This window comes from Theobroma cacao, chromosome 8 (genome assembly GCF_053813885.1).
Source record: "Theobroma cacao isolate CCN51 chromosome 8, ASM5381388v1, whole genome shotgun sequence".
Taxonomy (NCBI): domain Eukaryota; kingdom Viridiplantae; phylum Streptophyta; class Magnoliopsida; order Malvales; family Malvaceae; genus Theobroma; species Theobroma cacao.
This window is the reverse complement of record NC_142646.1, coordinates 4,002,206-4,016,929: the sequence shown is the minus strand read 5'-3', so window position 1 is coordinate 4,016,929 and position 14,724 is coordinate 4,002,206. Positions and strand designations below refer to the sequence as shown.

General features: G+C 35.7%; 2 protein-coding genes across 3 annotated transcripts; one reads left to right on the top strand and one right to left on the bottom strand.

Moving 5' to 3' along the window:
- Positions 1-42: 42 nt before the first annotated feature.
- Positions 43-5,654, bottom strand: LOC18591913 (branched-chain amino acid aminotransferase 2, chloroplastic-like). Of its 2 annotated transcripts, XM_007018340.3 has the most exons (10): positions 5,176-5,654; positions 4,985-5,079; positions 4,348-4,522; positions 3,533-3,709; positions 3,309-3,440; positions 2,918-3,016; positions 2,162-2,278; positions 1,317-1,412; positions 937-1,049; positions 43-520 (listed from the first exon to the last, which is right to left on the bottom strand). In XM_007018340.3, the coding sequence occupies exons 1-10, from the start codon at positions 5,236-5,238 to the stop codon at positions 406-408; spliced, it is 1,182 nt and encodes a 393-aa protein (XP_007018402.2). In that variant the 5' UTR covers positions 5,239-5,654; the 3' UTR covers positions 43-405. The 2 variants fall into 2 exon arrangements, with proteins under 2 accessions (XP_007018402.2, XP_007018403.2); XM_007018341.3 differs by lacking the exon at positions 2,162-2,278 and having other exon boundaries at positions 5,176-5,650.
- A 7,143-nt stretch (positions 5,655-12,797) lies between these two features.
- Positions 12,798-14,488, top strand: LOC18591911 (homeobox-leucine zipper protein HAT22-like). Its single transcript, XM_018125351.2, has 3 exons — positions 12,798-13,562; positions 13,685-13,764; positions 13,856-14,488. Exons 1-3 carry the CDS (start codon positions 13,122-13,124, stop codon positions 14,133-14,135), a joined length of 801 nt encoding a protein of 266 aa, XP_017980840.1. The 5' UTR covers positions 12,798-13,121; the 3' UTR covers positions 14,136-14,488.
- Positions 14,489-14,724: the final 236 nt, after the last annotated feature.

Genomic DNA, 14,724 nt, shown 5'->3' with positions numbered 1-14,724 from the left:
TTTTTGTATGAAGGCACCAGGCTCTTCTCAACAGTTAAAGAATGCTGTCACAATGGCTAATGGTTGCATATACGCTGCATATATTCTTTGTGACAAAACTCTCTGTATAGCTGAAACATTCACCAACAGCTCTATATGCTAATGCATTTTAGCCTAGAGTGAATGCTTGGAGTACGGTTAGCCTCAATTCCTGGCAATTAAACCAATCTTTAAAAAATTGCCTTTGACCTCATTGCAAGGGATTGATGATAACACTCGCCTAAGTTAAGAAATGGCGCTTGGGGAATGAAGCCAAGTTCCAAGTACCCTAGTATACGGGAGTTGATTAAAAGAAAATAAAGGGTTCTTTGAGCACCATCTGTTTATTCAACAATTTCTAAAACTCGAGGAAAGAAGTGAATGTATCTACTCCAACACCGTAGTCCAACCCATTATGTCTTCCGTAAGACCCATCTGTATATTTGTAAGCGCTGAGTAGAGCTGCTGAGATACTACAAATCCACTCTCTTCATAGTCCACCCTGCAAAAGAAAGCCAGAAAATGAGAAGACTATGTCAGAATATGTAACTCAGTGAGGAGTAAGAACAGGATGCAAGTAGATACTAGACCCTGCAAGGCTGCAACAGGTTATCCCGATACCTTTCGAGGGAAAAAAAAAAGGAATATGCAGGTTATTTAAGGGATGAAACCACCACTATACCTAAATACTTTATTGTCCAAGAGGTGCCTAAGCCTCCTTGAGATTTTTCTAAATTTAACTTTCCGCAGGACATTAACTTCAACCGAACCAAGTTGCAGAAAGGTAGCTTTGTCTATAATTATTATTCTAAATAATTTGGTCTCTTGTAGCAAAAAAAAGTTGGTCTCTAACTCTTGATTTACTTACTTAAGAAACTACTAACAATTTAAATCCAGGGGATAAAAATAAGAATTTACCTTTTATCCATGTATGTGATGCTGCCAACAGGCAAAACACAAAGAGCATTTTCACTACAAAAAACTTCATCGGCATCAGACAATTCCTCAACCGATACAAGTCGCTCCTCAACCTGTTTATATATGCAAAGGGCTTAATGACATAATTGGTGCAGATAAACAAAAGAATGTCCAAGTATCAACAATGCACAGCCCATTTAGAATATGAATTGAAGAATGAGCAAATGATTGATTTGTTTCAAATAAAAAAAACCACTTTTGAAAGAGAAAAAAATGAGAAAAAGATAAAGTATTGAGCATTCTTACCACATCAATACAAAGAAAATCAAACTTGTCCGGTAACAATTAAATTAGAGACAACGCCACTTCAAACTGCATACCTGGAACCCTTGGCTGAGAGCAATAGCAATAATACTTTTTCTTGTAACCCCAGGAAGAATTGTCCCCCCTAGTGTTGGGGTAGAGATTGTATTATTCTGCAATTTATACAGAACAAAACATAATAAAATCAATCTAATGCAACAGATATTGGAGAGAGATTCTATTTTTGGTCCAGATTAGGAGAAATGTTGAATTGCTTGATAATAGAACATGATTGGGAGATGGTAGGAGATATATAAGAGTCCATCTGCAGAAATCACTTGCACTTCCCCATTACTTCTAACAAGATGTTTCACCATCTTTAAGTTGTACAACCCAAATATTTGGCAATTTATAACAGTTATGGACGAAATTTGTTAAAATAGCCAAGCATTGGCCAACAAAGGTTTCTACAAACACTTAAGTTCTCCCTCATTCCTTTTTCAAGGTATGATGCTTGTTACATCACATAGCAAAGAAATAGATGCTTTAAAAAACCCAAACACATGTTGTAACACAGTTATTTAAAACTAAAACCTGACAGAAATGAAGACTGGAGATTATTTTCTATATCTCAAATTGGAAGTATTTCTCAGACAATTATGGCACCCATATTCAATTTAGTGAAAAGGAAAATGCATTTAATAACATAATTTAAAAATATTTTTAAAAAAATGAAAATTTCTTGCCAAATATATTAATGTCACTTCCACACAACTTCTTAAGCCTTTATTATGCTACTAATAGAATCAATTTTTTATTTCTAAACTTTTTAGTCAGAAGATTGCAAGGATATTTCATGGTCAATGATATGCTCAGATTTTGGTTATCAAGAATCCATTAAGATTCAAAAACTAAGCGATACCTTCACAACAAAAAGGTTAGCGGTAGAAATCTCTTCAAGATATTTATTGTGAACAGAGTCAAGATACAAAACATCAGAGAAACCATTCACTTTAGCTGCGGCCTGTGCCTTAATAATCTGTGAAAAAAAAAATACTACAGCTTCAATGTTTCTGAATATACTAAAAGGATATATTACCAGTGAAACGCATGTTGTAGCAATGAAATATTTGAACAATGGGCCTATCTATGACCATTCATAAAGCAATGATGGAGGACAGAGCAATTGTCTGGAATTAACTATTCTTGCACAAGAGCAATTCTTCCTTAAAGAAAATTCAAAACTAAATGAATCTTCACCATAGACAACAATTATAATTGGAATTTCCAACAACTTTTTAATTAGTATATTTTACATTAAAGTGTTTAACTTAAAAATATTTGACTTAATGTAGAGTTTTAATCACTCCTAATGTAAAATATTTCAATGAATTTGCATTTAAAGTCTGTAGGGAAATAACAAATATTAAATTGAGATTTACAGGACAAAAAGTGGGAGAAAAAGATAGCATATGGCCTATGGCTTTAGAAATGATATGATACTAGAGAAAACAGAAGAATTACTATAGCCTCATCAACTATATAAAGAAAATGCCTTGATAAGTTGCATAACAGAAAATCAAATAAGCCATGGTGAAGTATAAAAAGGAAAAAAAGAAAAGGAAGACTGCATTCTAATCAATGAACAAGTCTCATATATGAACTGGAAATGGAATACCCCAGCATAGTTTCCTATAGCTTTAATGCTTCCAACTCCTCCAGGGGCTGCACGATGTGTTTCATTTTCAACCACCAGATTAATTGGTTTCAAACCACCCTGTCATAACGATAATAATATAAGGTTAATGGTAGAAAACTGGAGTACCTGCTACTCAAGTAACTCCATATCTATTTAGTAGGAAAACACGATGATAAAAGTTTTGAGAAAAGAAAATGTGAAAAACAAAAGCTCAACTGGAAGCAGAAACTTTTACAAGTGCTAGACAAATTATACGTGGACATGACAAGGAGTTGCTCAGTATTGGGCTGCAGACAGGAACTTTCCTCCTAGCAAGCTACTTGAATTTGATGTCATGCTTGCAAAATAAGGAAATCAAGCAACAACATACCTCAAAATAATTTCCAACTGGAGTAACATAGATCAAAAAGGTGAATTCTGGAGCTGTTGTGAGACTAAGAACAGGTCCATTCCCCAGAAGTAGAGGTCGAATGTGTAAAAAGCCTTTGTCTGGAGGAGGGACCTGCAGTATGGCATTCAGTCTATGACAGAGGTGATAAAATGCAAACAGCAATCAGACTCTTTTCCTAAATAACCAACATGATGTCCAATTACCCAGCGCTTATTTGCCAATACAGTACTTTTTACAGCTTCCACAAACTGCTCAATAGTTGGTGCAGGCATGCACAGTCTTTCTGCACCTACCCTCAGCCGCAATCCATTTTCCTCAGGACGAAAAAGTATAATAGATCCATTTTGTTTCTTGTATGCTTTCAGACCCTCAATAATCCCCTAGAAGAAAAAATAATCATTAATACAATAGCTACAGAGCAGCACTGCCTTAACATGAAAGAGCATCTCTTGGATTAAATAGCTCTTCATATAAGATAAAAAAAGATTCCACACAGGTAGATGCGTTGCGTATAGCAAGATTAAATTACACACTTTTTCCTCAACAACCTGCAAATTCACCCCATGCATGAGTGAACATGAGACAAAAGAAAGAAGCAAGAGACATGGGGCGGGACATGGTCTTGGCTTGTAATGATTATTTATTAAACATACGCCATTTGCATGTGATGAGTACACTAGTGGAGGATAAGAATATTAGGGGGCAAAACAGCAAATTCATGGTTGATGAAATGATTTACTTATGAATCATAATATTTTCATCCCAAAACATCTTTGCTGAATTTGCCTAGAAGTACAAATGAAAATTGAATTTGAAAGTTCTCAACTTCTTATTAACAGAAACGCAAGGAAAAATGGAAGAGTATAAGAAAAACCTAGAGCAGCTATGTGTTCTTGTTTCAGCTAATGAAAGAGCAGGGATTCTTTTTAAACCCCAAAACTATCCGAGATGGCTTACAACATAAAAATCCAGGGAAAAGAAACCAAGTACGTGAACCATTGAGTTTGATGTAACAAACCTGCCCATAGTTCAAGACAGCCGCTGCTGGAATTATTTCAATGTTCCCATAACGTCTTAAGCCACCATCTGCAAAGCTTCCATCCTCAGAACTTTTCATAACATACATATAGTCCGTTTGCACGGGATTGAATCCAAGGCTATCCCATCTTCTATCAGCTGATTCAGATGTTTCACTATTTTTTTTTAAGAAAATTCATCAAAAATCATTTCAGAGATGAATTACAATTTACTGAACACAACAAGAAGTGTGCGAATAAGTGTGAAGTAGTTCAAGAGTAGACATTACTGAAAGTTGAGGCTAACACAAGTATCAGTTTTCATCAATGAAACTGTCCATAAGACAACAAACTAATTCAACATTTCCATATGCTTTGGTGCCTCGAGCTAGCACTGTAAGGCAACTCGTTTTTTTTTTTATCTGATTAATTCTCTAACAAGTGAAAGATCCCAGATTGAAGAGTTATGACAATCAAGCAAAACGTTCTATATATATTTCATAACTTCCTTTTGTTCTTATCTGGACCCCGGCCAAAAAAAAAAATGAACCTTAAATTTACGTTTTATAATCTTACCAATCAGAGAATTCCAGTAATAGCCCTCATGTTTCTTTTAAAACAAGACTTACTATTTTTTACCTATGAGAATCCGATGAAGTGGCTCGGCGCCATGAAGAAGAGGAAGGCAAGGAGCCCTGTGAAGATGTAGCAGCCAAACGAAGCTGATGATGGACCTGCAAAGAACCAAGCTTTCTTGTTTAATTCAAAGGGTCAACTTAATTGGGTTTGCTGTTATTATCGTTACAGAAAAAAGAAGAAGAAATGGGTACCTTGAGAGAAGAGGAGAATTGGACAATAGTAGCGTTGGTAAAGCTTAGCGGAACAAGGAGCATCTCTGTTTCTGGGGTTTTCCTTTCTCCCTTAGGAGGATGCCAAGAACCTTTTTCAAGTTATGATCGTCCAATAATCGAGTGAGAGAGGTGCCAATGTTTTCGTTTTTGGGCGGAGAGATTCTCCCTCCACTTGGGACATTTTAGACTTGATACGATCAACCAAGTTTTCATATGGTTTCGTAAGTGTAATTTTCTTTTCATTTTCGTCTGAAAAGGTAGGTTCTTTTTGTGCAAGTGATTGAATATAGTAGAAATACATTTTTCACCAAAATGTAATTTCCTCGCCGGAAGGCAAAAGTTGGACTAATCACCACTTAGCTCCATAATTGCGGTGGGGAGAGGGGAGTGGCAGGGGAGAGTGGCGAATCATGGGAGGGAGAAGAGAGTCAAGAGACCAACGGAAGCCACCAAAGCCCAACAAATTAAGAAAATTTTGGATTAATTGCGTACAATGAGTTGAATATTTGATTGACTCGAACAAACTTACCTTATTGTTGGAATAACAATTAGGCTAACATTTTTGAATACTCGAACATGTTCTAAACTTGATTATAAGATAATCAAACACTTTAATCCGATTTAATCGAATATTTCATTTGTTATTTCAGTTGTTCATAGTCTTTTTGTAAGTGCGATTGTTTTGGGCTGAATTGGTTATATAATAGGCAGCGGGCTGAACCAACAGTTTAAGTCATTGGGTTGATAAATTGGCCTGGCTTCATGCGAATTCCAGGGATCAAGCACACCCATCTTCATCATTTCTTATTCAGAAATGACACTTTCCTTGCCAGAAATTATTCAGAATTCAGAACATCCAACAGAATTAGATCATATTAAGTTGAACTAAAGTATAGGGAAAGCAAGATTATTTCTTTTCAGAATGATTTCCAACGTCCCAGCAACCCAAAAGAAAAAAAATTACTTGTAAAACAAAAGTAGTCATGAGCAATTGTAAACAACACCGATCCGATGGCAATCAAAATAGAACAAGAGCGAAATAAAGATAACAGCAATTCGAAGCGTCAAATCGAACTGAGAACACAGAAGGAAGACAAACTATTACACTACAAAATAGTACACGAAGTTGAGGGTTGAGCATCTCCGGCCGAAGGGTTGACACCAGGCCATTCCCGACACTGGCAGCGTTGGTCTTCAGGCACCCGCTTATAAATTGACGGAACATGTCTTCCGCAGCCTCCCCACGTTGTCTTCCCGCATGTTGAGCACTTGACTTCGTAACACATCTTGCTTTCTCCCTCCTCCCCTTCTGCTGGTTAGCTGTTCTCTAAGTCCATGACCCCATCTTAAATGGAATTTCTTTCCTCTTGTGGAAAAATCCGTCTATGCAATCGATATCTCCAACGACGTTGGGATTACGCTCGATTTGTGGTCAAATTTGGCTGCCCGGAGAGACACGGAGAGGCTTGGGCCTAGCCCGTCAGCAATTATATCCATGTCAAGCCTGTCATACTTGGGCTTCCTTTAGTCTTTACTTGGATAAAATGGCCTCTGTTTGCAGGCCTTAAAAGAACATGAAATTTTTTTGCAACACATGGAAAAAGACAATCGCAACTTTCATTGCTTCCTACCCTTTTCGTTTTCTTACCTTTCTTTCCTTCTCTTTTGCAATAGAAAGTGAGATGGGGAGAAACACATTATGATGGGAAGAAAAGAGAGGTGGCAGAAAGCTTCTCAAGCACCGACAAAACCGCTCCTATAATATTGTAAATCTACTAAATAGAATGATGGGCCAAATACAATCACAAACGGTCCCCCAATTGATCTTCCATTTTAGAGTAGCCATAGGCACAAACATAGCATGTCGACACTCTAATGTGCGGGCGCACGTAGCTTGAAACAAACCCGTATAGAGTATAACGTTCTTTCTCCTGTATGTGATTGGGACCACCATCCAATGATATTACTGCTTCCTTGAACCTTTGCCTTTGCCTTGCTTGCTTAAATTTATCTAAATTTCTTTATCTTTGGATCCGCAAATAAAGGGTACATTAAGGAACTTAAGTTTGTATCCTCCTCTTTATTCATATATAGCCCCAACTCGTAGGCAAAAGTAGACTCTGTATTCTCGTTCTTGTTATAAAAATCACCGAAAATAATTGTTCAAATGGTTCCCTCTAGACTTTGTAGACTAGCTCCATGAGCAGTTGAGTGAGGGTGGGGGCTGACATTGGTGTTTTTCTCGAGCAGAGGCTCACTAGCTTAGGTCAGCACCTTCCATTTGAGGCGCAAGCATGATGGTTGTAATTGAAAGTCAAGTGTCACGAAAATGGCAAGGGAGTAGAGAAGTAGGACAACCCAAGTGGGGTAGGCCGACCGTTGCTTTAGGAAAGTCGGTGCCTTGATGATGCCTTCCATCTAATGGAAGTCCATGAGGATTATGTTGCACTGACTAGACTTCTCTTGTCCCGTTACCAAACTTAATTCTGCGGTCTATATCTCTTATCAAATTCTTACATAAACAGTCATGTTTATTCATAAAAAAATATGTATATATATTATTAAACTTGTGATAATTTGAGTCTAAACACCATTAATTTAATAATATTTTAAATTAAAATTATGTGATAATCAAAAACTTAAACTCAAATTGTTAATAACATTAAGAGTTTAGCACCAAAAACCCAAATATTATTAAATAAGGTCTTCATGAATTACACCAGTTTCTTTGTAATGCTATTGAGAACATCATGTCACTACTCAAAACGTGAGTAAGGTAAACATTCAAGATTGTATCGAATAAATAATAAATATTTCTCACACGGACACAAATACAAACCATTTCATTACCTTTTTGAAACATTTTACATCTTAATATTAATGTCTCATCAGCTTTTGGAAACAACATTAATTCCTTTGTATTGATCATGAAGATTGCTGTTTAAATTAGAGTAGCAACATTATTGTTATTATTATAAAACTGTTTGATGCGTCATGCATTCAATGATCAATGTTGATCTCTTTTTTAAATAAGTGAAAAAGTTTAGATGCCAATAATAATAGTTAAAGCGTAGCCTAGCGATAACGTAGATTACAATCAATAAAACAAGTTGTAGTAGAAATGCAGACAAAAGTGATGGCTTCCTTGATGTGGACGGTTGGTATGGGGAAGAAAAGAGGTGTGCAGAAAAGCCAAACAAAGAGCACAATTCCTCACTACCACTGGTCGGCTAAGCCTTAAAGGCCGGAACACATCTGAAACCTTATCTCCAACACCACCACCACCACCACCCCCTCTCCCCCCTTCTATCATTGCCTACTTCCTTTTGCTCCCACAATTATCATCCTTTTAGAATCGAATGCTCCATCATGCCAAATAATTTGTGGGGTCCACTCTGTCTTTCAGCTGCTGCCAATCCTACGTGTCGTTCCTCTGTGCTCGACACGTGGATTCCCCCAAATGATAAAAAAAAAAAAAAAAGGAAAGAAAGAATCAGCCCTGTTTGTGTTCTTGGGTCATGTGTGAACCAAGCACAAGTGCTACTGAGCATCCTTTGTTTTTAAGCTATCCTTTTTCCCCCCCTTTTCTTTGTCGTCTTGGTTAATGTTTGATTAAAAAGTATTAGTTTATTGATTAATTATTCCTAATTAATCATGCCTTGGACTGAGTTTAATATAAATATATATACCATAATATATTCCCCACTGTTTCAAAGTCAATGTCTATCTATCCGCACTAGGACAGAAACTTGGCTATGAAGGCTTGAATAATCCTATCTCAATGCCTGCCAAAATGCTTTCCGTGACTCAATGATCAGAAAAATATATATATACTTTTTACGTCCATGCCTCTAGAATTGTTAAAACAGGAAAAGGGTTAACAATCTCCCTATTCAATTATATATTCCACGGTTAGATGTCTAATCAATCAAAATTTTCATCAAAATGACCCCCCGAAACTTATGCATTGAACTTATAGATTCGTCGGTGGATTAACAGTACCGTATCGTTATCCTTTCCCATCACCTATATATTACCTAATCTACATATAGAGTACTTTTTATAAATGTGCATGAGATATAAAGCGTTTTTAAGAATAATTCTTTTTATAATGTTATTTATTTTTAGTCAAGAGAAAAAAAATTAAACAAAATTATCCTTAATGAAGTCGACACATTCGCTAGGCTCCACACCTCAACCCGAAATCTATTAACAAGTCAAATATGTTTAGATTTGCGTTTCAAACTGACTCATATTTTTTGAGATTTCTTCACCAGATTATTCATCTTTAGAGTATTTCTTACTAGAAAGAAAAACGTTTAAGTATTTTAAGTATTTTCGAGTAGTTTTTTATATACGAAGAAAACTTGTGAGTGTTTTGAGCATTTTTAAACATTTTAGAGTGATTTTTGATATATGAAGAAAACCTTTCGAATATTTTTAGCATTCATATTTGTTAATTATGTTGTTAAATGGAATATGAAGTATCGTTTGAAGTTGTTGATCTTGTTAAATGAAATCCAGTAGTTTTGATGATTTTTGAAAATTATGTGACTAGTTTTTAAGTATTGCGTTATTGACTTTGGGTATTACGTGACTGATTTTTTATAAAGCATTGCGTGACTAGTTAATAGGCATTGCGTGACTGACTTTGGACACTGCGTGATTAGTTTTTTATAAGGCATTGCGTGACTGACTTTGGACACTGCGTGATTAGTTTTTTATAAGGCATTGCGTGACTGACTTTGGACACTGCGTGATTAGTTTTTTATAAGGCATTGCGTGACTAGTTTCTGATAAGACATTGTGTGACTAACTTTGAGTATTGCGTGACTACTTTTTTATAAGACATTGCGTGACTAGTTTCAGATTAGGCATTGCATGACTAGTTGATAGGCATTGCGTGACTTGTTAGTAAAGCATTGCGTGACTAGTTCGTAAGGCATTGTGCTACTTAGGCATTATTTAAAAATTAGTCATGCAATGTATAAAAACTAGTCACGTAATGCCTAAAACCAATCACGTAATGACTAAAAACTAGTCACACGGTGATTAAGTCACGCAATACCTAAAAATCAGTAAACTCAATTTTGGATTCTATGAATAAACCAATAAACTCAAGAACCTAAAACACATTTTTTTTTTTTGCTAAGCCATGAAATTGTGCATTTCATAAAAGATAGGTTTTAAAATTCCATAACCCTCTAAAGCAAGAGAAAATATATCCTTATCGGGAGGTCTTGCTCACTCTCCTTATACAAAAACAAAATATACCCTTTTTACAAAATATTTCCTAAATAATTTCAACTCAAAATCTCATAAAAAAAATTAAAATCCCTAGCAAACATGCTTAACAATCATCCCAATCTCAGACACAATAAAACCGTGAATCACCATAAAACCCATCAAACATGCTTTAGCTGTTCTTTCTCCCTGAGTAAAATCGTTGCCTGCAAAGAGCAAAATCGTTGTTCATCGCCTTTGAGAACCCCAAGATCCACCATCCAAAAAAATAAAACAAAATAAGAAAGAGTTTGATGTCATATATGCGAATTGGATGGCAAAATAGACATATTTGAGCAGAGAGAAAAATCGAGATTTAATTTTAAAATTTTTATCTGGATGGCGAGAGAGAAAATTGAAACTATTTTAATTTGTCTAAAATTGTTTAAAGAGTATTATTGTCAAGTCATACCAAAAACTGACTAAAAATAATTAAAATTATAGAGACGGTCATTTTTTAAGTTACCTTTCTATGAATGTCATTTTTCACAATTTTCTCTTACATACATATATATATATATATATATATATATATATATATATTTATCTAAAAAAATGATGCTTTCCCAATTTCATGAGTTAATTTTTTTTTATGTGTGAACAGCATGTATCTATGTTTGATTTAAAGATTAAAACAACTTACCTGTTTTGAATTTTAATGTACAAATTACAGAAAAAAAACTTTATTTTTAGCATTTTTAACCAATTTATTTCGTACTTATCTCAATATTTATATTAGTGGCGTTGGGGGAGAACCTGTAACTTAGTGGCTAACCTTCTTTCATACCTAACAACTATGTGAGAGATTCAAGACCAAATGGAATCAGAGTTCGATTTTGTAATATATTCCCTTAATAATCCTTTGCATCTTCTATCTCTCCAAATTGCTCCCTGTTGGGTTATCATATGAAAAGGATTCTTGGAAAGAAAATCTCACATCGTTACATCTCCAATAAGAAAGGGTATAAGATGCGTGAACCACAAATTATAATTGAAAATGGAAAAATAAATAAATAAATAAATGGAATAAATATGTAGATATATATATATATATATATATATATATATATATATATATCAGAAAATTACATAATGAGTTTCGAGATTCAACATCAACTTTCATCGGCAAGTTTATGCTAAGGAATTGTATTCGGGTTACTACTATAGCACCTTTGAAATTTACAGCATGGAATCTTCAATATATCTATCCATACCAAATTTACATTGATTTGACGTAGAGAGGCCCCAGATTACATTCAGACGCCTATGGTGCACATCTCTTTCTTTCTCTTCCTCCAAATTGTGTGAAGTGGTAGATCATGTATACTTTTTCTTCAAACAATTTTCTCAGGGCAACTAATAACGGTGCAGAATTTATTTCTGCCAACATATTGAAAACTTTGTAAACATGTGCGAGATAAACCCCGAGAAAGTTACATTTTTGAAAACATGGACAGTACAGCACTAGGAGGAAAACAGTGAAAATGTTGGAGAAAACATGCTTCCCATTAATCGATTTTCCTTGTCCTGAACTTGTCTCTTGAGTACACGCACAATTTTTAATGTCATCTTACTAGTTCAGTCACTATTCTTTTCCCCTCTGGACAACAATCTCGAACCTCTCTATTGGTTTTATTAGGTCAAGTGGAATCGAGTGAGGGAATTGTGCTGTGGCACATCAGAAGTTGCGTGAGCCTATTTCATTTGCTAATTATCAGCCCAAGTTGTCTGCTGTAGTTGCCTGCTTATGTCCTCTGGTAGGAATCAAGTTAAGGTGATGTCCTTCTCCTGCAAGAATAATTGGGCAAGTTTTACGAGAGTCTATTACTTGTTAGAGAAGCAAGGCATGTGGTGGGGGACATTTGGCCGGTCTGCGACTAGGTATACATACAAACACACAGCTGATGATGGGTCTCCATCTAATTCTATTATGAAATGTTTGTCTCCTCTGATTTACCACACTAAAAATCAACATCATTGCCTGTAATTGACAATAATTGTTTGCTATCTGACCACCTTTAATTAATCACCACCATTTGGGTGTTAACATTGAAAAGAAAATGATTGATATATATATATATATATATATATATATATATATCCAAGCGGCAGAGTTCTTTCTCTAAATGTTGATTTATACCCCAAGTTATAATTCTAAAATAAATTGCTTTATAATCAAAGTGTCTAAAGGTGTGGATTTAAAGTGAAAATCAGGAGAAAAGTCCAAAAAGAAAAAAAGGTAAAAGGGTCGAATTATTCTCTTTTATGTGCTCTTGTGTACAACCCCCACTTTCCATGTGATTCCACGTATGCAATCCATTCTATGCACTTTATACACTGTATTCTTGGCTCTCGGAGGGACAGAGAGAGAAAGGAAGAGAAGAGTTTTGTTCTAAATGGTCAACCTATGCGGACAAAGAGAGATGGGAACTTTCATCATTCACAGCCGGATTCGTTAGTCTACTCATTCCCTTTGATTAATAATTCGTTCCACGTCCCTGCCCCCATCAACAAGTCCCCCTAATTAACACTCCTCCCACCTCCTCCATTCCTCTCTAAGAAAAACCCTTTTTCTTTTTCCTCCTCGGCATCACGATTCTGTGCTAGCTAGCAGCTTTGAGCAACATTTAGTTTTAACCACAATGGGTTTTGATGATTTTTGTAACACTGGCCTTGGTCTTGGTATAGGCTGCCTTGTCAAGCAAGAAAAGTTCTCGCAGTCCGATCACCAACAAAAGAAGAAGAAATTGTTCCTGAAACATGATCACTTTTTCCCATCTCTTACATTAGGTCCATCGGATGACATATACCAATCTGCCACAAAGATTGATGCCAGTAAAGCACATGGCGAATCCATAGATTTGCATCAACAAGGCTCTTCTCTCAGTGCAGTATCTTCGTTTTCTAACTCTAGTGTTAAGAAGGAGAGGGATTTTGGTGGTGAAGAGGTAGAATTGGAGAGAGTATCTTCAAGGGTCAGTGATGAAGATGAAGAAGGGAGCCCCAGAAAGAAACTCAGGCTTAGCAAAGAGCAATCTGCCATTTTAGAAGACAGCTTCAAAGAACACAGCACTCTTAATCCTGTACACCATCTTTCTTTGTCTTTATTCTTTTTAATGTTTATACAGGTATATCTGCATATACTCTTAAATATTTATATTCGTTTTATTCTCTTATTGGTATTGCTTCAATCTTGTGTTAACAGAAACAGAAGCAACTTTTAGCAGAACAGCTGAATCTAAGGCCACGGCAAGTGGAAGTATGGTTCCAAAATAGGAGAGCCAGGTATATAGCTTGGTAATCATTGTTTTATCCTCTCATGAATGAGTTTTTTCCCCTTACTTTGGATTCTCTTGTTCCTTTTTTTCAAATACAGGACAAAGCTGAAACAGACTGAAGTAGATTGTGAGTTACTGAAGAAATGTTGTGAGACGCTAACAGAAGAGAACAAGAGGCTGCAGAAGGAACTGCAAGAGCTTAAATCACTGAAACTAACAGCATCTTATTGTATGCAGCTGCCTGCAGCCACCCTCACCATGTGCCCTTCCTGTGAGAGGGTTGCCAGCGGGGGTGAAGGCCCTTCAACTAGCCCTTTTACGATTGGACAGAAATCTCACTTTTTCAATCCCTTCACTCACCCATCTGCAGCCTGCTAGGCAACTTGTTGAGGCCATAGAACAGTAGCTATTTTTGTTCAAGGCTTATGTGTCAAATATATATATAGATCTGTACGGAGTAATTGAATCTTAAAAGACTTATATCTATATATATTCCTTGTATAAATGAAATATTTGTACATATTTAGCAGAAACTGAGAAGGTTTTGTTCTTCTCATCTCTTTGAAACCTTAATTTACTATCCTTACTGATTTTTATTTATTTAGTCAACTTAGGCCATATTGTAAGAGGCATAGAGAAATGGAGAATTATTTCCTTTTTAACAGAATAATGGTGCTGTAAATTATGTATTTTCTTAAATGTTATACGTATTCTCTGTCTTTTTTTCTGTTCTTCCTTCTTCTGGATTGCTTTGCCATGTTATCTATTGAAACTCTGCAATTCCAGCTTTACAATTCCAGAGTTGGCCCATCAGTTACTCCATCTACTTTGAATTTTCCCCCCACTGGCTAAAGCTCACCTTCACTGTAGCTTTTAGTCAGGAAGAAATTCTCATTGGTTGAAAGGCAACTTAATAGAAATTGCCTTAACTTGCTTAATGACCAAGAAAAAGAAACATAGAATCACT

What these genes read in the sequence shown, in the direction of transcription:
- LOC18591913 (XM_007018340.3), bottom strand. Translation starts at nt 5,238, where the DNA reads ATGCTCCTTGTTCCGCTAAGCTTTACCAACGCTACTATTGTCCAATTC. An exon ending in AATTCTCCTCTTCTCTCAAG is followed by an intron (nt 5,080 to 5,175) that starts GTACCCATTTCT and finishes GGTTCTTTGCAG; the next exon opens with GTCCATCATCAGCTTCGTTT. An exon ending in CAGTTGGAAATTATTTTGAG is followed by an intron (nt 3,017 to 3,308) that starts GTATGTTGTTGC and finishes TCGTTATGACAG; the next exon opens with GGTGGTTTGAAACCAATTAA.
- LOC18591911 (XM_018125351.2), top strand. Translation starts at nt 13,122, where the DNA reads ATGGGTTTTGATGATTTTTGTAACACTGGCCTTGGTCTTGGTATAGGC. An exon ending in AACACAGCACTCTTAATCCT is followed by an intron (nt 13,563 to 13,684) that starts GTACACCATCTT and finishes TTGTGTTAACAG; the next exon opens with AAACAGAAGCAACTTTTAGC. An exon ending in TTCCAAAATAGGAGAGCCAG is followed by an intron (nt 13,765 to 13,855) that starts GTATATAGCTTG and finishes TTTCAAATACAG; the next exon opens with GACAAAGCTGAAACAGACTG.